The sequence below is a fragment of the Merops nubicus genome, unplaced genomic scaffold (genome assembly GCF_000691845.1).
Source record: "Merops nubicus isolate BGI_N331 unplaced genomic scaffold, ASM69184v1 scaffold11984, whole genome shotgun sequence".
In the NCBI taxonomy this organism is placed as follows: domain Eukaryota; kingdom Metazoa; phylum Chordata; class Aves; order Coraciiformes; family Meropidae; genus Merops; species Merops nubicus.
Genome location: NW_008606244.1, coordinates 11,769 through 34,058, shown reverse-complemented (window position 1 = coordinate 34,058; position 22,290 = coordinate 11,769). Strand labels below are relative to the sequence as shown.

The following is a 22,290-nucleotide window of genomic DNA, read 5'->3' as shown; positions in this document are numbered from 1 at the left end:
TTGGCTTAGTCTACATCTGTTCAACTCCAGAGCTGAAATTTTTGTTTTCACTTCAAAGTACTTCTTAATACAAAATGTTACAAAACTTCTAATGATGTTCATGGTATGCTCAGACCAAAGTCTCCTCAGAGACAACAGCTTGCCTTTTGCAAATTACCTTGTAGAGTATCCAAAATTTCATTTTTACAGAAAGTGAAAGTAGGTCTCTCAAAATGGGTATGAATAAATCTTCTGGTTTTGTGGTTTTCTTTTTTTTCTTAAAGATCTACCACGATGCCTGGGTCTCTTCCAGTAAATGAATCCTGCTGGCCCAAAGATGTGGGGATTGTTGCACTGGAAATCTATTTTCCCTCTCAGTACGTTGACCAGACAGAGCTGGAGAAGTATGATGGTGTGGATGCTGGGAAATACACCATTGGGCTAGGCCAGTCCAAGATGGGGTTCTGCTCCGACCGGGAGGATATCAACTCTCTCTGCTTGACTGTGGTCCAGAAGCTCATGGAGAGGAACAGCCTTTCCTATGACTGTATCGGGAGATTAGAAGTTGGAACGGAGACCATCATTGATAAATCGAAGTCTGTAAAGACTGTCCTGATGCAGCTTTTTGAAGAATCTGGTAATACAGATGTAGAAGGAATTGACACCACCAATGCATGCTATGGAGGCACTGCTGCTCTTTTTAATGCCATTAACTGGATTGAGTCCAGTTCTTGGGATGGTAAGTTCAGGGTGTTTTCTTGAAAAGCTACATGATCCTCTGTTTTTGAGTAGTCTGCTTTGTAATGACAGTATTCATGTTTGACTATACAAAGCCCAGAGGGTAAACTGGTTTTTATTACAAAGTCTTTTCTTTTTTAAATGCTGTAGGCATTTGCCACTAGTTCAGTTACAGTTACAGTGCAAAACTAACAACATGGCTCACAACCACTGGCCTTTTCCTATAAATCTCAGGGTCTGATGGCAAATGGAAATGCGAGGGAAAAGTCAGGATCGAAGAGCCCTTTAAACTTGGTGTCATCTTCTCTATAACCGAAGTCTAAAAATTGCTGTTGGATAGTAGAGTGGGCTGGATTCTTGTCTGTTTCTCATCATTGTTTCTGTGTGTTTCTCACAGGACGCTATGCGCTGGTTGTTGCTGGGGACATCGCTGTGTATGCCACTGGAAATGCCAGGCCTACGGGTGGAGCTGGTGCTGTTGCTATGCTGGTTGGTCCAAATGCTCCGTTAATTTTTGAGAGAGGTTAGTCCTGTGAGAAAACTGTTCAGCCAGGTGGCTGGGTCTATTCTGAGTCCTGTCCCCTGGTTTTTGTGCATTGCTGGAGGGCTGAATCCCACCAGTGTCAGAAAGTGTGCTTTGTCTCCGCTTGCTCTGGGCTAACAGGGCCAAGTCTTGTTACAGGAGATGGCAGGGAACAAATAGAGATGCCCCTGTCTAGGTCCTTGAGGACTCTCCAGTAGAACTGACAGAGTGGACTGGAGCTGAATAACACAGCACTCTACTTCCAAGGCCGAACAATGAAAACCATTTGTTACTCGTGTTTGTCATGCATGGTCCTGCCACACTTAACAAGCAGTTGAGATGTGTGTGGAACATTGCCCTAAAGGGCCTGAGGTGCTATGAAAATGGCTTGACTGGGGCCAGATATTGCTTGCTTCCCCTTGTGTGTGAAGTGATGTGTTCAGATTGACTCAAAGCATCCAAATGAAGTAATCTTCAACTTTTGTCAATTTCTGTCCATCAGGATTGCGTGGAACCCACATGCAGCATGCGTATGACTTCTATAAGCCAGATATGGTCTCTGAATATCCTGTCGTTGATGGCAAACTCTCTATACAGTGCTACCTCAGTGCATTGGATCGCTGCTACACTGTCTATCGCAACAAAATCCACGCCCAGTGGCAGAAGGGTACGTAGCCTCACCTGGTGATAGTGCAAGATCTGGCGAGTGCTGGAGTGCATAACAGCACAGACAATGTGTTTTAGCATCCAGCCTAAAGACTAGCATATCACAGAATCACAGGATGGTAGGGGTTGGAAGGGGCCTCTGGGGATCATCTAGGCCAACCCGATGCTGAAGCAGGCTCACCTAGATCAGGTTGCACAGGAACGTGTCCTGGCGGGTTTTTAAAGTCTGTAGCAAAGAAGCATCCAGAGCCTACCTGGGCAGCCGGCTCCAGGGCTCTGTCACCCTCAGAGTAAAGGTCCCTCTACCTGTGTTTATGAAAGGGTCCCTTTCATGGTGTTTGTGTGGTCTGAGCCGATTGAAATGTTTGCTTTCTCCCGTAAGAGGAGTCTTATTTCTGTTCTGTTATAGCTAAGTACCTGACAGTCAGTGAGCAGCAGTCTGTTCAGGCTCTTGTTGGTGTTAGGTGTAATACCTTGCTTTAAAGTGTGTTACTTCCCCCTCTATCCAGGCTCTTAAGATAGTGAGGTTAATGTTTGTGTTGTGTAATGATACTGGCTTTTTTTACCCCATATGTTTAGTCATTGCTTCACACCTGTTAAGAAGCATAGGTGTGAAGATGAGTTCAATGAATTAGCTTGTTTATTATGTCGCAGTGCTGGGTAGAAACATGGAGATTCTGTTAAGCATGTAGCTTTTCCTTCTAGTGAAAGGACAAACGTTGTTAGCTAGTGCAAAAGGTCAGTAAGAAACTAATTTTTCAACAGAAGTAGCAGCAGTGTGTTAAATTAACATGACAGCAGTAGTTCATCTTATGGTTGTCTTTTACATGCTGGAATGTTACGATGACTGGTATCCTGCCACCCCTCTATGTTATTTTTGTAGCTGAAGTGAGTACTAAACATAAGTTGTAACACACCATTTCTGCCACTTCCAGAAGGGACAGACAGACGTTTCACCTTGAATGACTTTGGATTCATGATCTTTCATTCTCCCTACTGTAAATTGGTGCAGAAGTCTGTGGCTAGACTCTTGCTGAATGACTTTCTCAGCGACCAGAACCCAGAAACAGCAAACGGTGTTTTCAGTGGTCTGGAAGCTTTCAGGTGAGCGTGGCTGCTGTCGTATTTCTTCACATAATCTGTTACACATCCAAGGTGTGTCCTTGCTTTCTGCCATTTTAGTAACTGTTTCTGAACTTTTTTTTTTTTTAATAGGGATGTAAAACTTGAAGATACATATTTTGACAGAGATGTGGAAAAAGCTTTTATGAAAGCTAGTGCAGAGCTCTTCAATCAGAAAACCAAAGCTTCGTTACTTGTATCCAATCAGAATGGAAATATGTATACTCCTTCAGTCTATGGTTGCCTTGCCTCTCTTCTAGCCCAGTAAGCATAAAATTGGAAAAAAAAAGTAATAGCTTTTTATATGTAAGGTCATAAGAGGTTTTTATTTCACACAGCTTTCTGTAAAGGCACCATCTGGAAAATGGTTTCCTACTAGATTGCCTGAAGCAGAAAGACTAAAGTTAAGAAATTATTCTGCACACGCAGTCAGTTCAAGCAGATTCAGTATTTCTGTGTCAGGAACTGATCTGAAACGGCTGCCTACTGCCTTCCAAAGGAGATCTTATTTGTCAGCTTGTGTCTCTTCCCAGCCTCCAAACCTTACAAACCTTCTTCCCAGTGCTTCCCCCTTCCCTGCCCCACTACCCCCATAATTCAACCCCCAAACTCCACTATTAAATTAATTTAATTAACTAATTAAATTAGTATTTACTTATTTTTTTTTTCTCTGACAGACTTTTACAAAAACACATTGTTTAAGTTAAACTATTCTTTGATCCATTTTTCTTTATTCTGACTTTGTCTTCCAAAATGTGGTTGTTCATTTTAGGCTTTAAGTCATTTAAGAATGTGGCTGCCTCCTAGATAATCATATTCTGGACATTTCTTTGCTCTGTTTTTCTTGGGCAGCTTTGGAACTTGTCACATAACAGCAGTGTTTGAAGTAGTGTATTGTAGTCGCTATCATTTGCTTGCTGCACTTTATAGTTATTTAAAATTGGCAGCTTGGCTTCGCTCTCACTTTGGGTAACTGCTGCTTGGTGTGCAGGTACTCCCCGGAGCAGCTTGCGGGACAGAGGATCAGCGTGTTCTCCTACGGCTCTGGCTTTGCTGCCACCCTCTACTCCATCCGAGTTACGCAGGACGCCACTCCTGGTGAGTGACAGGCGGAGGCAGGAGCTGACTGACTCCCTTGTGCAGCTCCCCTCTGGCAGGTGGGGCAACTGCACACCGGTGCAAGCAAACCCGCAGAGCAGTGCCCAGCCACAGCCCTGCTGGGCTGAAGAGATTCCAGCTCCAGGGAGTGTTCATCTCCTTGGGCAAATAAATAATATTCTTCACACTCTGGTAACGTTTGGTTGAGTGATGTGGGATATTTTTAAATGACTAGAAGTTTAGCTTCTGTAATGCAAAATGTTTTGAATGGGCTTGCAAGGTTAAGGTGCTAGCATGTAGTTCTCAGCACTGGTGGTACAAGACGCGATGGTTTTATGTTGTAGGTTCTGCACTGGACAAAATAACTGCCAGCCTTTCTGATCTCAAAACAAGACTTGACTCGAGAAAATGTATTGCACCTGAGGTCTTTGCTGAAAACATGAAGATTAGACAGGAAACTCATCATTTGGGTAAGAACTTCCTAAATACAAATGGTTTCTAGACCTACAGCAAAATGCTTATCCCTTAGCTCACCTGACTTTAAATTATTAGGGTATAGAATGAAGGACATGTCCAACCCTTTCTGCTCCTGAACAGCTCATGTTCATTGGCTCACCGTGGCTGAAATAAAGCTAGACTTGTTTTTTCTTGTCTGACTGCGTCTCGACTGCAGAGGTCTGTGTTGTGTAAAACTCCTACCAGGGACTGACTAACAGCATGTTACTGGCTTTTTTACAGCCAACTATATCCCACAGTGCTCAGTAGAAGATCTCTTTGAGGGAACGTGGTACCTCGTCCGCGTGGATGAAAAACACAGGAGAACCTACGCGCGGCGCCCGCTGATGGGCGACGGACCTCTGGAGGCAGGAGTGGAGGTTGTCCACCCAGGCGTTGTTCATGAGGTGAACACTCGACACTCTATTAAAGTTTGATACAGATGGTGGAACGGTTTATGTGTTTGTCCTGGCACGTGCATGTATGTTAACAGAGGAAGTGGTTTAACAGGTCACGTGAAATACTTCATTAATGTATGTAACACACAAGCCAGAAGTAAAAAATTGGAACGTGGGACTTTTTTAAAAGTACATTTCATAATAACAAGAATGAAACTGCACAAGAGTGAAAAAAAAAAAAGAACAAACTGGCTCTTTTCACGTAATCATTTTGCATGAAGCATGACCGATTTGATTGACTTAGAGACTAGGCCGTCCAGTGCAGCATGAATGTTGTTTGAGAGTTGGTCTAGCCATGAAGTATGAGTGTCTGTGAAATAGAAGACTGTATTTAATGGTTTTTTTCCCTTCTTCTTAGCACATCCCAAGCCCTGCTAAGAAAGTGCCAAGAATCCCTGCAACAACAGAATCTGAAGGCGTTACTGTTGCCATTTCCAATGGGGAGCATTAAGACACCTCTGTGAGGTGGGGAATGGAACAAGGTGTGAGGGTAGGGTGAGAGGGAGAGAAATGGTTGCAGTAGTGCTGAAGTTTCAGTGTACAGTAGTACTTCACTGGAGCACGGAAAATTGTTCAAGCTCCTTGGAAAAGATTTGTCATAATATGGTGTGATATTTATAGTATTTTCAGAACACTAAAACCATGAATACACTGGAGATGGAGGGACTTGCCAGGGGCTGTGTGGATTCCTTAATATGTCTGAATTTCTTTTAATTGCTGAGTAGTAGCTGTAGTCTATTACAAGGTCTTTGTACGTAGCAAAAAAAAAGAATATTCTGCTTGCTCTTGTCATGTAAAATGACTTGAAACCTACACTTTAACTTATACATGTACTCAAGTGGGTGGTGAAATAGTCCGGGCTTTTAACGTTAGGGTTCTCAGTGCCTTGACAGTAAGCAGTCAATCTTCTGAATACTGCACTACTTCTTCCCTTTATCACCTTACCTTTCTTCTCCCAGTCTACCTCCCGCCACCCCATTGCTTTGGGAAGGGTATAGAAATGAGTATTGTTCATTGCTGGAACAGAATCTCTCTCCCCTGTCAAAATGACTGGATCAAAAATGGCTAGACTGACAGGGGTTTTATTCAGAGAAACTCTGTGACCCGCTCTGTTAGTTGCTACACAGTTCCTGCCAACACCCATATTAACATGTTTTATACCTGCATTATAAGTCACAGCAGCCTGGGAGGAAAGAGGAAAAAGAATGGGGGATAGCAATTTTTTTTTTCTTTTGAAGAAATGGGTTCATTGATTTGGCACCTTTCTGGATTGTTTAATAGTATCAAAGGCAGATGTATTTTGAAGTAAAACTTGTAGATATTATGGAGCTGTTTTAATTGACAAACAAAGGAAGGGAGGAAGATCACTTTGACTGGATTCTGGCCTCTCACTGTTCTTTATATAATGTCTTTCTGCAAGACTATTTCTAACTTTGAATTTGGCTTTGTACTTTGAAGTCCTTCTCACTATGGGTAATATTGTAGGAGTGGGGTCTTTCCCCCTCTCAATATGCAAACGAAAAGCTATCTGTTTTGCAAGTCATAGACATACTGTGCTAATGGGGATTCCATTCTGGTAGATTTTTAAAGCCCAGATTGGAAATAAACTATGACATGAGCCTTGTAAGCTTGTAATATATACTTAAACTGAGCTAATGTACAGAATGAAGTTACGTTGACTTTATTTCTTTGCTAATTCTACAAAGCTACATTATCTAATATAAAGTAGCAAAAATGATTTGTCTGTTAAATTACTTTTTTTTTGCGTGTGTGTGTGTAATGAAGTGTTTGTATTATCTGTAACTCACTAGGATTTGATAACTTGCTGTATTTGTACAGTCAAGCCTTGGTAAAACAGTTGTCTATTATGAAATGATGAATACTAATCTGTTTGTTCTGCTGAAAACGATGAAGCAGTGATGCATGACAATAGTGTTTGCAAGTTTGGTTTAGGTTGTCCTCGTGAAACTTAACTTGGCAACAGAAAAACAAATTGCCATGGAACAAAGTCCATTGCTGGCAGTGGACGAGTCAAGAAGTGAGCTACCGGCACAAAGTTAACCACAGGGACCTCACGGTCTGTGAGGCTGATCCTTTATTAAAATAAAGTTTGAGATATTTGAAACCTTTTGGAGTAGTGCTGACTTGCTGGGTTTTCAAGATGCATTTTTTTTTTCTTTAACAGGAAAGGAGGAGGAAACTGGCTCTGTGAAAACCCGACGTTGTGGGTTCACAAGCTGTGTGGACCTTACGAATCTTTCTCCTTAGTATCATCTCATTGCAAAAGTGGAACAAAAGGGTTTCTTAGGTTGGTGCAAAACCATTATTTCAGGGCTGTATTTCAAGATAACTTAAATGCTTTCATATCAAAACTGTTTATAGTGTAGGAATTATGAAGTATGTAATTTTTCCTACTGTCTTGTGAAAGACAGGATTGTTTTATCCCCCTCAGAAAAACTTTGAAGGGGAACTGATTCTTGCTTTGTACTGTACTTATCTGAGCCTCACTGAGTCCAGTTTCCTATGGGTGGCTTTTCAGAGTCATTCTGTTGCTCATTTACTTAAATTACTCCTTTTAAATTGAACTGATCATCTCAAGAGTTCCCATAATAGGTAAGGCATCCTACCCTTAAATGTGAAAGCCCCAGCTGAACCTCTAAACCTTGTATTGGTGTACTTGCCTTAACTGACATCATACAGGCTCTGCCTCTCAGCTTGGGCACGTCAGCCCTGCCTGCTTAGGGGAGGGCAGCTACTGCCCTTTTCCAACATTTGCACTGGAGCTGATGGTGGTGAAGTTTAAAGTATAAAATAAGCAGTTAAAGCTGAAAATGGGAGTATCTACATCTTGGTGGTGCTCAGAACAATTTGAGTTGTCAGGCTATCCACCTCCTAACCTGCAGTGGTCAAGAGTGTCAAAATCAGCTTTGTGCCAGCCTTTGCTGCCCAAGTAGCATGGCAGAGTCACTACAAGTCCATAATGCTTGCTGTTGTTACTGGTTGCATTCAGCTTACTGATACCTAGTGCTAAAGGAAGAATTTAAAACTACGTGAGTTTTGGAGTCCACTTAAATCTTTACTGGAATCTAAGCAGTTCTGGACTGTCAGAATCATGCAAGTAATGGAAGGTGTCCTAGGGTTAGTAGGTGGTGGCCCAACCAGTTGCACACTAGCAATCGCAACCACCCGTGCAGAGTTAAAGCAGCGTATCCTAATTTGTCTTTCTGAATTGTGACAAAGTGGGAATTGTGGTCAACAGCAACGCTGTTGTTTCTTTAAATAAATATATAAAAAAACAAACAAAAAAACTGCTACCCATTGTACCTTGTTTGATCTGCTGAAGAAGTTCTAAAGAATTTGAAATTGCTTAGATTATGTGTGTCTGCTTAAATTTAAGGACTGTGCAAAAAGTGTCCTGGTTTGCATTCGTGTTATTTTCCAAGTACTTTCAACTTTTCAAGTAGTTTCACTTTTTCAAGAAGTTAGCTGTCAGGTGCCTGTACTGAGAATCTCCCAAGCGTGATAAATGCAAGACTATTTGGTCTTTACTACAAGGTCATCTCCTCTGATGATCCCTTACCTGTTCCACTTACTGGGGTTCTTGCACTGGCTTGTACCGTGTCCCTGGAGCAGGAGACAAACAGATGTGTGACAGCTCTGTATTTGAGCGCTTCACTGTGACTTGAGAAATGCAGAAGAGACGAGGCATTTTTTTGTTTATTCCAAAATTACAAAAAAATGTAACACCAGAACTTGTGAAAAGTGAATAAATCCCTTTGTTGAGCGTGCCGAGTGTGAAGCCGCAGTACAGTTTATAAAACCAAACACAGCTTGGATGTGTGCTTCATCCCCCTGTAAGAATGGATTCCTCTCCTCAAGTCTTGTTCTTTAGGGTCTGGATGGGACATGATGGGAACACATTCAAGCGCCCTCTTCTTCTGTACTTTGTGCAAAACAATTCTGTAGACCCCTGTTACTGAGCTGCGTGCGTCCCTCCCCTGGTTATTTTGAATGTGCTCTTCTGTGATTCCCAGATCTTCCAAAATATTTTTCACTTCGATTTCTTCCTCTTTGAGTGTACTGACCTCTGATAAATACCTTGGATCCAGTTTAAACGGCTGTAAAGGCTTGGGGTACTGTATTCCCTGCATCCACTCACTGTTCATGATAAGTTTGACGGAGTACCGTTCGGTTGGTACTGGCTGAAGGACTCCTTTTATCAGTTTCTGGCAATTTTCTGAGAGGCAGGGAGGCAAAGTGTATGTCCCTTCAAGAATGCACTTTTTCAGTTTGGCCACTGTATCTGCCCGAAATGGCATGACACCTGTCGTCATAAAGTATAACAGGATCCCCAGTGCCCAGATGTCTACATAAATGCCAACATAGTTTTCATCTCGGAAGAGTTCGGGGGCAGCATAAGGAGGAGAGCCACAGAAAGTATTTAAAGTTTCATCTCTTTTACTTACTGTGCTGAATCCGAAGTCTCCCACCTTAACACAGGTGTTACTGGTGTAGAAGACGTTTTCTGCTTTCAAGTCCCGGTGGATGATATTATTCTCATGCTGTAGAGCAAGAGGAAGACTTGGTATTACCTTGTTCCCAGGAAAGTTCTCAAGTGACTTCCCCTTACTGATTAATTTCCATACAGGAGAAAGTGAGTTACCTCAGACAAGGTCAGGAATAAGTATTGCAGTGAAATTGAAAAGTTTAAATACTTTAACAAATCTAACTTAATTCTCTACTGCTACAAAAATAATAGAGTAATGGAGAAGATGGGACAAATGATGCTGGGGTTTTTTTTTTGCAAGAATAGCAGTCTCAACTTATTAACTAATTCCAGCTCTTTTCATGAATTAAATTTGTAATGGGATCTTGGCTAATCCTGCAAGACTAAGTATCTCCACATGCCACATGTATGTTTCTTTCAGGGTTTGGAATACTTGCTTTTGCATTTACTGTATTTGTGTAATGATGCAAGTACCAAAATTAATTTATTTTTAACTAACTCTAGTTTTGTACAGATTGTAAGCTTTTGGACTGACTTAGTGAGAGCACCGAGTTCACCAAGTGACCGTAATCACTGATAACGCAAGAAGCAGCTGCCACTCGGTTGTGTCAGCTAACGGCCTATAAGGAACTGGTGGGGGCAGGTGAAAAGGATCACAGATTTGTGCCTTATGGTATTCCACATTCCTGCAGGATACCAAGTTCAGTGGTGTCTTTTAGGTTTAGAAATGTAAACTAAACATATACACTGTAACTTGTACTTTCTTCTCTTGGAAAGGGCAGTAGTGGCCAAGAACTCAGGCTGAATTTGCTCTGCTCAGTGTTGATACGACTGTTGTGATCAGATAAGGGTTTGGCTTCATCTTTGAAATAACTAGGAGGGATCGACATGTTTGAGCACTCTCAGCTCTGCCCTGTGAAGTAACAAGGTGTGGTATCTGGAGGCAATAAGGAAACCCTGCAGCACCCTAAGATTTTCAATCTGTCACCAGTAATGGGCAGGATCTCCTGTAATTGTGGACTGGCAGAAATAAGGAAGGATTTAAGTAAACTGGACTTAGCAAAAGTAAAATGTTTTGCCCACGTCTGTGCGTACAGGTGAAGAGATTCACCAGCTTGGCAGACTGGGCTCAATGCTAAGAGACAGATGTGGTCTCAAAAGGTAAAGTTCCAGGAACTGCAGAATACCTGTCCTATGGAAAAGGTGTTGATGCTAATCCATCACTTACAGGGCGTCATCATTTTGTCAAAATATATTAAAAATGCATCCTGTTTATACATGCCACGAGCAGTTTTTCATGCAGTTTCTCGATCTAGCCTGACCTGGGGATACCCTGGCTTTTCACGTTGCCTGAGGCTGGTAGATGGCAGGAGAATACGAGCCACCGGAGGGCACCCTGAGCCAATTTAACAAATACTACTTTTCCTTCTCAAACTTGCACAGCAATCTTCCCCTGTTTTTATGCTATTCGAAGTAGCTGCAGACTATGCAAGATGCAGAGGAGATGGTACTGAAGTAGTTAATTGCTCCTTTTCTGCCTTTGTAGGATGCTTTGGGCTATACCCAAATAGCACCATCCTAAATCCAGTAGCAATACTAAAGACCAGGCAAGGGGAAGTGACTTTCTGGGTGTTAGCTTCACAGTTTTGTGCCAAAGTGAGGACCAGTAATTAACTGTCTTAAGCTCCAGCCACCCACATTCAAGAATAAGCCAGCTAGATGTTTGCAGTGCCTGACAAGCCTCTTCTCTTGAATGCTTTTTTCTACTGTAAGAATGACTGATCCTGTGTCTTGAAATAGATGGGGGGAAGAAATGAAGCTTTGTTAGCTGGTGACTACAGCAACTTAAAGCAGGCAGGAGAATGGTATTGCTAAAGGAACGGTTCTCCCCACCAGGTGCTTCCCAGTTCAATCTCCTTCCAAAAGCTCTCAACAGAGAAGCAGTAATTCAAGGTGGATGTGAAAGCTCTCTCCGACACCTTTAAAACATCTATTCTCTAACTGTTTTGCTCTTCAAATATTCAGAAATCTTTGTAACAGAAAACCTATTAGTTGAAAACCAAAGGACACATCCACAAAGCCAGCTACAGTAGTGAGAGGCAACATGCCTGTGGAAGAAGAACAACTTACCATGTGCTTCACAGCAGACACAATCTGGGAAAAGATTATTTTACACTCTGTTTCCAGCAGCTTCCCTTCTGTACTGATTTTAGTGAAGAGCTCCCCACCTCCTGCATACTCCATCACCAAATGCAGTTTTGAGAGTGTCTCCACGACTTCATATAGTCTGATGATATTTGGGTGGTGCAGCTTTTCCATGCTGGATATCTCACGAGACAGCAAACGCTGAGTCTTCCGGTCTAGCTTTGTCTTGTCCAAAATCTTAATTGCAACTTTCTCTGAAAAGAAAAATTCTTCCCCATGTTGTTAATGCAATAGGAGCAAACGGATGTCAAATGTAGGTGCTTTGATTCAGAGCAGGCAGACAACCTTGGGAATAATTTAGGGGCTCTGGCTAACCCTGAAAGTTTATATTGGAAAGGTGTTTTTCAGTTGGCGTGACTTACAGAATTCTTCCCTAACTTCTTACCCCATACCCCCACAAATTATCAGTTAACAAAATCAGTGTTGTGGAGGTGGAGGTTTGCCTTTCTTAGGATGGCTGTGCCTGTTCTCCCAACGTGTTCCCATATGAGCAGCTCTTAGTACGGTACCGAACAGAGGAAAAGTACGTTCTTACGTCTTTACGCCACAGCGGGCCAGGAATCCACATTACACACATCATTTATCCTGAGGAAGTGAAAAAAACCCATTGAAGCAGAGTACGTTGCAGGGACCCCGTAAGACAGCCACTCTACCTGTCTTCTCACGCCCTCCTGGTAACACAAAGCTGCTGTCCAGTTTTACGTGTGTCTGTGGCACACCTGCAGTGAAGCCAAGGGCCACAAAGCACAGAGCCACACCTGCAGCTGCAGCACGACACCAGAGGAGCTCAGGGCAGTTGGAACAGGTCCATCACAACTGCCCTTACGTTCCGGTATTAATTGGTCGGTTGTGGCTTTTGTCCTCACTGTGTTGAATACAGCTAGTATTTGAGGGATTAATCTGGTTAAAATAGGTTTACAGTGGCTTTGTACAACTTGGCAGGACAGCAAAATTAAACTGGATTATGGGAATAAAACCAATGTTTATTCTTGGAAAGAAATTCCTTTTATTAAAAAAAATATAATTCCTATTTTCCTCAAGAATATCTTAGTCAAGCATTCACAAATTTCTTAACAATTCATTACTTTTATTTGACTCTTTCAGGAAAAAAAACCTTCACCTTGGTGTCTAGTACATGGGAGAAAATTTTAAAAGTCTGTTTACTTAAGTAAGTTGTTTAGTTACTGCTTTAAGAGAAGAGTGAGAAGGCTATTATGTTTGTACATGTGTTCTGGTGTAAAAACTTTCAAAACATTTTTACTTAATATTATGAAGTTATTGAACCTCAATTTTAGTATTTCAACATAAAGGAAATATGAAGGCTGCACATATCTGCACAGATCAAGAAAACTCCATGTTTGGTATATTTATCTTTCTTGGTAACATACACGCATACACTGATCTCCCTACTGAAGTGCAGCAGATGTTCCAAGCAAATGTGATTCTTGTGAATTATCCCTGGAACCAGTGCCTGTTTTCAGAAGGAGCCTGTGCTCAGCACAGGGCAGTCTTCCCCACGCTGCTTCTCTCTGATCTGTTTCATGTTTTCCAGAGGGCCTGTGAGGAAAGCAGGCACCTGCTCCTGCGTTGCTGACCGTGGTGTGGTGAGCTGGAGGAAATGCAGCTAGTGAATGGTAACAGCACATGACACTGATCCTGGCAGAGCTCTGACTGCAGAGCTAGGGGTGAAAGACTAAAACACTTGTCATGTTACTTGTGTTTTGATTACCTAAACCAAGAGGAAAGAGCATCAGCTTCCAATAGGTAACATTTGCACAACTAAATTCTTAGATACTACAGGGATAATAGTTCTTACAATCTTAACTATGTAACTGCATTATTACATCTTGAGTTATAAAATTTGAGGGCATTTTAACTTTAAAAAAAAACCTCAGTTAAATTCCTTCCCTTTCCTTTTTTTTTTTTTTTTTTTTTGGGGAATTTACTATTCTTCCTGGTCAGTTTTCCTGAAAAGTTTTAAAAGGAAAAGAAAAAAAAGTTTAGAATTGAAGGGCCTGTTCCTGTTTACACAACACCATAAATTAGGACTGAGATCCTTTAAATCTAAGTCGCTGTAGTTGCCTATGTGTGATATGGAAAGAAAAACAGCCCACCTGAATTGGAAGAAACCTGACACCCTCCTTTCTTAAACTCTCTCCCTGCTTTGAAAAGAAACACCTTGGTTTACTCATCTTGTATTACCATTGCATGGCAGCAGTGCTCAGCAGAAGGGCTTTTTTAGCAGGCAGCTTATTTACCAAAATACACAAACTCAGTAGCAATACATTTTGATTGACTATCTGTAGAGCATGCTGAGGTTTGAAAAGAGATAGATGAAATCTTAATAAGAGAAGTTAGGAAAAGGTTAAGAAATAATTTCTGGAAGAAGTGGAATATGCTATGGTGGCAAAAGGAAACAAAATACAAACAGAACCAAGTTAAAATTGCCTTATGAAAAAAGCAAACTGATGTTTCACATTAGATTGACTTTTTACTAGCTATAAATTTTGGATACTCTTAACTGCATCTATTCAGTTGTGGTCTCACACTACATTTGTCATCTGTAAGGCATGTAAAATAAAGGTTACTTGGCGCTTAGGAACCTAACAGTCCTTAGCAAGCAACTCCACAGGTCTCTGGAGAAAATCTCTGCCAAAATTCAGGTTAATAAAAATGCCCAGTGCTCTCAAATAACCCAATACACATCATAGCCCCAAAGATTTCCCTGCATCCAAGACAGTCTTTGTGGGAGAAACAAGGTTCTTCATCCAATATGATCCTGCAGTTTTTTCCTCTCTCCCTCTAGGAAACTTTTCTCATGTTTTCTGCTGCAACAGATCACAAGATCCACAGCACAGCACATACATGTAATTGTTACAAAAGCTCATCATAGCAAAGAATAAAATAATTTCCTTTTCCAATAGAGGGTGACAGCAAGGAGGAAGCCCAGACCTAGGACCTATGCCAAGAACTGAAGAGCTGAACGCCCCCCTGACACATACACCTACCCCTACTACAAGCACCCAAGCTGCATTAATAATGAAGCCTTTGTATTTATACAATCAGCACAAAAAAGACTTGAACTCATTAGAACTCTGCAGGAACACCACTATCAGCACAACAATGTGCACCTACTGGAAGAAACAGAGTCCTCCTTGGGGGTGCTGGGCTGGGGGTATGTATGTGGATGCATGTGTGCACACATGTGTATGCTCCTGTTCTCCTGTCCATATACTGTATTTTATGAGAATGGATAACTCACAGGTACAGATGAGTCAGAAGAGATTTATCCTTCTTCCTTCTTCCTGCCACCTGCAAACCTAGTATTGAGAAATTAACTCCTTGCCCAGTGGACATTTTGACAAAAAAAAATAATTAGTTTTCTGGTGAAAAAGAGCCTTTTCAAGATGATAAAAAAAAAAAAAAAAAAAAAAAGATGGTTTTAATTTGGGTATTTGGTTTGTCCAAGCTCATTGTATTCACTGAAGTTCAAAATTTTTCAACATTTCTTAATATTTTTCAACCCGTCTCCTAAGGAAGTTCAATAGGTAAAAGGTTCATCCATATCAAATTTATAACTTCCTTTCCTTAGCATTCCTCCTGTTCACAGCACAGGAGTATTTCCTCCAATAGTAAGCACAAGGCAGCTCTCTCTGGAAGAAAGAAGTTCACAGGACTGAAGAGGAAATAGCTTGCTGTGGGCCAAGTAGGACTGAGATGTTTTTCTGAATGAAGCAAAATCCAAAAATCCGCACCCAGTTAAAGCAACTCTTAGGCATAGGCAGGCTTAGATTTGTAAAAAAAATGAATACCATCACTTCCCCACTTTGACACCCAGTGTGAGAGCTGCTGCACACCAAGGGACGAATGCGAGTTTTCTCACCTCTGCGCGTGGGCCGGAGGGGTTGGTTAGAGAAAGTAACAATGGATAAAAAGGCATGAAGGCTTTGGGGTGTGTCTCATCCTCTCACTGGCAAGACGATAGAGGGAAGGAAAGTCAATCAAATCAGAAAGGAAAGACTAGAAGGAATAAAACAGCAGTGTGCAAAGACGTGGGGAAAACTAGTCACCCCTCAGGGACAAGAAGAACAGTTTCTATTGTCTGGCAGTTGGAGGCAGAAGAAGAAACAAGACAGATGAAGACAAGTTCTTAGTTATACCTATAACTGAAGTGTTTGCTGCAGTTACCTAGCCTTTCTTGTTCTGCCTAGAAGCAGCATATAATAAGGTGCTTTTCTGTACTTAAAAGAAAAATAACTGGCAATTCATCCCAAAGCCCAGTTTGGCTGTACAGAGCTCATCTCCCTGCACCTGCTCAGTCCAAACCAACAGCCCTTTACAGGAATGAACCAGCTGCAAACGAGTCAATAAAGCAGGCATAACATTTCCCACCAAAATTACTGTGACTAAACAAAAGCTTCCTCCACAATAGTAAAATTTGCAGTGAAACAAAAGGAGCTTTGCTAACTCTGTCTGTGGGCAGGAGCGTGACCAGCCGGGCTGCCCTGGAGGTTCACCACCAGTAACCCTGCAGTCCATGCACTGGGGCAGGGAAGAGGCCGGGTGGACAGAGGGTGAGCTGTAGGAGAGGAGGCACAACACCGTGCTTCAACGCATGGAGTGTTTGAGCCATAGCACTGAGGTGTGTTAACTCCATGAAGTGCAAAGACAAACTTTTCTTGTAATAGCTGTCATCTAGAGAAAGTATTTCTCATTTCTTTACAGCCTAATCCACACCTAAGCATTTATCTGTGATGCTGCCTATAGAATCACTCGACAACAACAACAAAAGACACATACAGACTATATGTGTACTTAAGGGTCAGACAGCATCTTTCTTCCCCAAGAGGGCCATATGTATACGTACAGAACTAGGGTGCTCAGCATGCAGGTGACCCACACAGCGGTGCCTACCTTTGGTTAGGGAATGAATTCCAAGCTTCACTTGTGAGAAATTCCCACTTCCTATTTCTCCTCTGACTCGATAGAAGCCAATTCTCTTTCCCAGGGTTAATTCTTTCACCATTTTTTCATTCTGGGACATATCCTGCATTAGTCGCTCCAAAGGTGTCAGCCTGTGCTGCCTGCGCTCTTCATCTCCTCCACAGCACTCCGGGTGCACATCGTCTTCTCCACTGTCCTCACGGTGCCACCTCGAGTAGCGGTGTTTTCCAAGACTTCCTCCATCCACAAATCCTGTTGTCATAGTCTATAAGGTAATCACTTCCCCATTTAACAAGATGTCCCGATAAGGAGTTTAAATGAAATAATTCTGTATGAATACGCAATCCTGCACATAATAGACACTGTGCTCAATTAGCAAAAAAAAAGCAGCTTACTGAAAGTCCATGTACTGGTTTGGAAATTACTTAAAGAACAAATTTGTCATATTTACATATTGCAGGTTTGTTCAAAATCTGAGATAAAACACTGGGAGCTGTTTACACCCGTCTCTCACTAACAGATTTAGTATGTCAGGATCTTCATCTAGAAGGTAAAAGAGGCTTTGTAGTTAAAACTGTAAGACTTTGCAAGAGAGCAGTGAGTTGCTCACTGCCTATGCAGTACATTTGACACTTGCGAAACACTGGAGACAAATTTTCAGGCTTTACGTCGCTGCTTTGAAAACTAGCTTGACAGATAAAGGTCAAACAAACAGCTGATTAACTACTCTAAATAAATCCAGAGGCTTCCAGTTAATTTTGAAAAGCTGACCTTAAGAGTGGAGTTCTCCTTGATTCTGGTACCAGTCCAAGGGCTGAATGCAGGGTTTGGCTTTGATTCATTCTTCAGCCTGTGAGCTTGTCACTCTGCCTCGGAAATGTCACAGTGCCTTGAAGCCTTGCTGTAAAAAGTTTGTTGCTCCTCTGTTTCCTCCTCATGGCAGGTTTAACAAAACAACTGATCCTGGAAGATGACTTGAAAGGCATAACCTGTACACCAGGCAAAAGAAACGCTGCGCTTCAGTATCCTTGCAGTCACATGGCAGGACAATACAGGATTAAGTAACTGCAATGTCACATTAACCCTCCTTTATTTAGCTGAGCTTTCTTTAACGCCCTGAGCCGTCTCAAAATTTTGCCAGACACACGGTGTTCCTAAGCAGGCAGACGAAGAAAGTCATTAAAACCTTTACATAACAGCCACACGCTTCACCAAACAACAGCACGGCGCAGAACGTGTCACCGGTTTAACTCTGTTCGGCAGCACAGACCAAGAAGTCCTTACTCTAAACACACACGCAAGCATTTACCTTTAAAGCAGCACACCACTTTTTTCTTCTTCACCTTTCCTCTTTAACCTTGAAAAACAGGAGTAATCAGCAGCTGCTAATCAGGCAGCCACCCGCCTGAGGGTGATGAGCTGGGCACAAAAGCTCTGCCATAGTGCAGGCGGTGGCAAGGCTGACCTCTCCTGCTCTCAGCCTGCAGCACCACCCCACTGACAAGTGCAGGAGACACCTCACTGCTGTCATCTACAGACTGATCAGATTGAGGGGGAGAGAATTAGAGCAGTATCTCAATACCTGGAGCTTAGGGAACATAGACAGTCACCTAAGGTCCCACACTGGAAGAGGGCATGTGATACTGCCAGGTGGAGCTAAACCCTGACCTCCTGTGAGAGCAAGAGGAGGAGAGGCCAAAGTTACCCCATAAGGACAAAGAAAAGGCAGCTGGTGATGATTTCATTAAATGGGAACTGGAGTGGCACAGAAGCATGAGGCTGCTTCTACAGAGAGGCTGAGGCAACAAACCAAGCCTCCAAGAAGCTACGCCTGGCCCTGAGACACATGTGTGTGATTTTGCAAGTCACTTCACCTCTCCATGCTGTAGCCGTACCACTGACCGCTCTGCCCGGGGAGAGGCAGGGAGCCTGCCTTCTCCTTGCCCTCAGGTTACAGGAGGGTCCATCACTTCCTCCTGCCACTTCACTGAGCCAGGGATGCTTCTCACTGTGCATGCTGCAAACTTAAGGCTGACAGCATTTACAAGTGGAATGGGGGAGAATCTACTTGTTCCATGACACCTTGGAACTCTTGTAACTCTTTTTGTTTTACATGTGTTTGAAGAAAAGGGCCATTTTCACAGTTAACAGGAAAAGTATAAAATCATAATTAATAATTGTGTGTACTCTCTAGATCTAAAACAGAGTTGAAACCCTTACAAATGCTCTATGTGTGCAACACCTGTTGGCCAAATCCTGAAACTGTTAGTAGGGGAGATCTCGACTGAGTGGCAATGGAACAAAGCCTTCAGTATTCTCCCATTGAACCAGCCTCACTTAGCACCAAATGCTCCCACTAACTGTATTACTTGATACCAAGAAAGAAAAAGTTTGTGAAAGGACACCTCCTCCCCAAACCAAAAACCCAACTAAACTGAAACTTTACGTCATCTGTTTGGTCTCCTCGTCCATTTGAGGGAAGGACAATTTCTTGTAGGATTGCCTGAATTCTGGTCTGTAGATATTTTCTGTTTTAACCTATCATCCATGAGAAAAATATTGATCGTTTTTTTTCTAATCATATGTATAAAAGTTCAGTTATTGCAAGAAAATACCAACAACGTAGCATATTACTATGTTTAGAAGTCCCACATTTTATAAAAGAGGAGATCCCACCAGAACAGGGCACAAGACCACAGACCAAACATGACACAAAAGGTCTCCTGAATAGCCACACACCACACTCACCCACACAGGAAAAGTCATGGCTCCACTTTTGTACTTTTGCCCAAGGAATACTGGTTCAGTGCACAGCTGTCGTGGCCAAAGGAAATCAGTGTTTGCTGAAGGTTTGCCCTGAGTGCATTTTTTGGATTTGAGTAAGAAGCACTCTCAGCGTTATTCCTGCAGATGCCAGAAAACAAGACTGACTATATAAATCACACATGCTGGAGCTTCATATGAGTTGTTTTAAAAAAAAAAAAAAGGTTCAAAACACACAATACAGCACATTTACAGGCTGAACACAGACCTATATGTTCCCGGCTCAGGTAGGAGGAAATACAAACAGTGCACTGACTGCAAGGAGCCTCCAGAAACAGCCTGATCTCTCTGCCCGGTCCCACATGCCACCCAGTTCAGTACACCCCAGAATTACTACTGTCAGTCAGCAAAGCGTTCAGTGTGCCAGTTACTGTTTGATGGAAAACAGACATGATGAATACTATTCTTAACCTTATGGTATCCTCGGCTAAGGACCAGCGCTGTCCTTCTGCACACGGAGTATTACCACAGGCAGCAGCCCCAGCCCAGGCAACACAAACCAACATGGTACACGGCTCTATGACCACCCAAGTACAACCACACGAGTGTTGTGCCAGATGGAAATAAAGAGTTGTTCAGGACAGCAAAAAGGGGCCAGGCCCTGGACAGCAGACTACACACAAACTCTATGTGCTTCTTCAGGTAGGTGAAAGCCTGTTTGTTTAATACAAGGTTCATGCCATAGTATTACAATGACTGTAGCACACATTGTAGTGACAGCACTCACTCCTTCCACCACCTCATTTAGCACATCTTAGGTGGTGACAAGGCACAAGGGTACCAACGTGATAGTGACTACAGACGGCTCACGCTGAGAGTCTGACACAGTACCTCGAGGGCAGTCACCTTCACCTCTTCCATGAACCTCCCCGTGTGCCACTCAGCAGCGTGCAGACACAGGGTAACTCTAGTCACTCGTGGCAACCTGTACCAGCACATCAACTAGAGTCAAGTCAAAGCACTCTGTTGTCCTCCATCCACATCTTGGACATGCCACAGATGCAAGACTACCTACAAGATGACAAAGTCAACAAGAAGGCTAAAAAAAAAAATACTATCCAAGACCATAGGCTCAGTTATTTTTCCTGCAGCACATTACTTGGTGAAAAAGAATATAAACATCTTCCATGGCTTCTGTGCAGAACCTCACTTGATGGACACAACACCAAGAAGAGAAGCAGGAGGAGGTACCAAATAGTTGTATTGTACTGACTCCTTCACCACAGCAAAGGCCTATTCTACATGGGATATCAAACCAAGAAAATAAGTAATCCTGGTATCAAAATGAAAGAAAATCCAGCCAAAAAAAAACCCTACCCTGGAACACATGAACTCTAGCCAAAAACTTATTCTTCAATTATAACTAAGAGGAGAAGACAACAGACTTTGCAGCCTGTCTCTAAGTTTAGTACACCCCAGTCCTGCACACTGAAGCAGAATACAGATAGATGCTTGATCAAGTGTCCCCCATAACCTCATCAGGAAGATTGAAATCCTCATCTTTTGGGTTGATCCCACATGCATTCTAGGATTGCTCAGAGGAGTCCTGCAGGGCTACTAACAGGCAGTTCATCTGAGACTGGTATTGGGGTGCAATGCAGACTCACCTTTCCACACCCCCCCAAGTGTTATCTGATGACAGGCTGGAATAAGCTCTTGGACAAGATCACCAGGGAAGACAGGCTGGACACAGAGCCCTCAGCATTGATATGTAACCCCCACAGTCTCAGCCAAGCTGACACCAATAAGGTTGGGCACAGCCCAGACGGTGCAGTCTAACATCAAATCCAGTTTGCAGACTGTATAGGGTATATTGAAAAGCAAATAAATGCACAACAATCAACATAACACAAACTATACTAGGCTAATTCATTAAGACCTGTGAAGTAGAAACGAAAATATGGAGGGGGAAAAAAACAAACCTTTCATCTTTTTGCTACACTGCATGACAAAAACAGCTAGAGGGAATGAATCAGTCTTTGAACTTGCACAAAGACCTGCATTAAAAGCAAAGACAAAAAAGTATTTTTTAGTAGAACCCATTGATTTCTCAGGTCTTTGAAATACGTGGAAGGGATTAATTTGAAGTCTAAGTGTATTTTGAAATAAAATCTATCCTCTCAAAACTTGAACCTGGCTAGTCTCTTTTATTTCCTTCCCTGAGGTACAATGCAAATCAGTCAATTTGCCATGGTTCTTCCAAAGTAAAACCAGCTTCCATTAAGTATGTATTCTGAGGCAACAGAGATCCAAAAATGTCTTTATTAGCCTTTTAAATAAAAGGACAAAAACTACCTCTCATTCAATTACTTCACTAAATATTAATTTTACTCATAGGCTTTCAGTGAAAATAAAATAAATCTTCTGGGAAAAGCAAGCTGTAGTAAAAGAAGCAAGAAGTAGTTTTTACTTTCAGTCTAACTGAAATCACTGAGAAAATAAGCCTTTACTTATTACTGCATATTTAGGGAGAAATACATTACTAAGCAGATGGTCTGCAATAAAATCATCCTGCTGTTATTTGCAGAAAAGAGAAACCTAAAATGTGCTTCCATACAACGGAAAACAGAAAATGTTCTGGTTTATATTGTCTGTCTATTTTTTTCACTATTCCCCACTTGCTTACTAGATGGGCCCTAGCAAATACAAATAACTGGTTATCTCTTATAAGGTAGTCAAGTTTGGTTTCATAAATATATATGCACTCCTCAAAACTACTGAGTAATAAAAGG

The 22,290-nt window shown here is 42.1% G+C and overlaps 2 protein-coding genes across 2 annotated transcripts; one reads left to right on the top strand and one right to left on the bottom strand.

Annotated features, from left to right (window-relative positions):
* Positions 1–267: 267 nt before the first annotated feature.
* Positions 268–6,814, top strand: HMGCS1 (3-hydroxy-3-methylglutaryl-CoA synthase 1 (soluble)). The gene is made up of 9 exons (XM_008939581.1): positions 268–718; positions 1,115–1,240; positions 1,743–1,907; positions 2,842–3,010; positions 3,122–3,292; positions 4,020–4,126; positions 4,471–4,596; positions 4,865–5,028; positions 5,438–6,814. The coding sequence occupies exons 1-9, from the start codon at positions 274–276 to the stop codon at positions 5,528–5,530; spliced, it is 1,566 nt and encodes a 521-aa protein (XP_008937829.1). The 5' UTR covers positions 268–273; the 3' UTR covers positions 5,531–6,814.
* A 2,077-nt stretch (positions 6,815–8,891) lies between these two features.
* On the bottom strand, positions 8,892–17,118 carry NIM1K (NIM1 serine/threonine protein kinase). Its single transcript, XM_008939582.1, has 3 exons — positions 16,706–17,118; positions 11,717–11,985; positions 8,892–9,641 (listed from the first exon to the last, which is right to left on the bottom strand). The coding sequence occupies exons 1-3, from the start codon at positions 16,995–16,997 to the stop codon at positions 8,892–8,894; spliced, it is 1,311 nt and encodes a 436-aa protein (XP_008937830.1). The 5' UTR covers positions 16,998–17,118.
* Between the last annotated feature and the right edge of the window lie 5,172 nt (positions 17,119–22,290).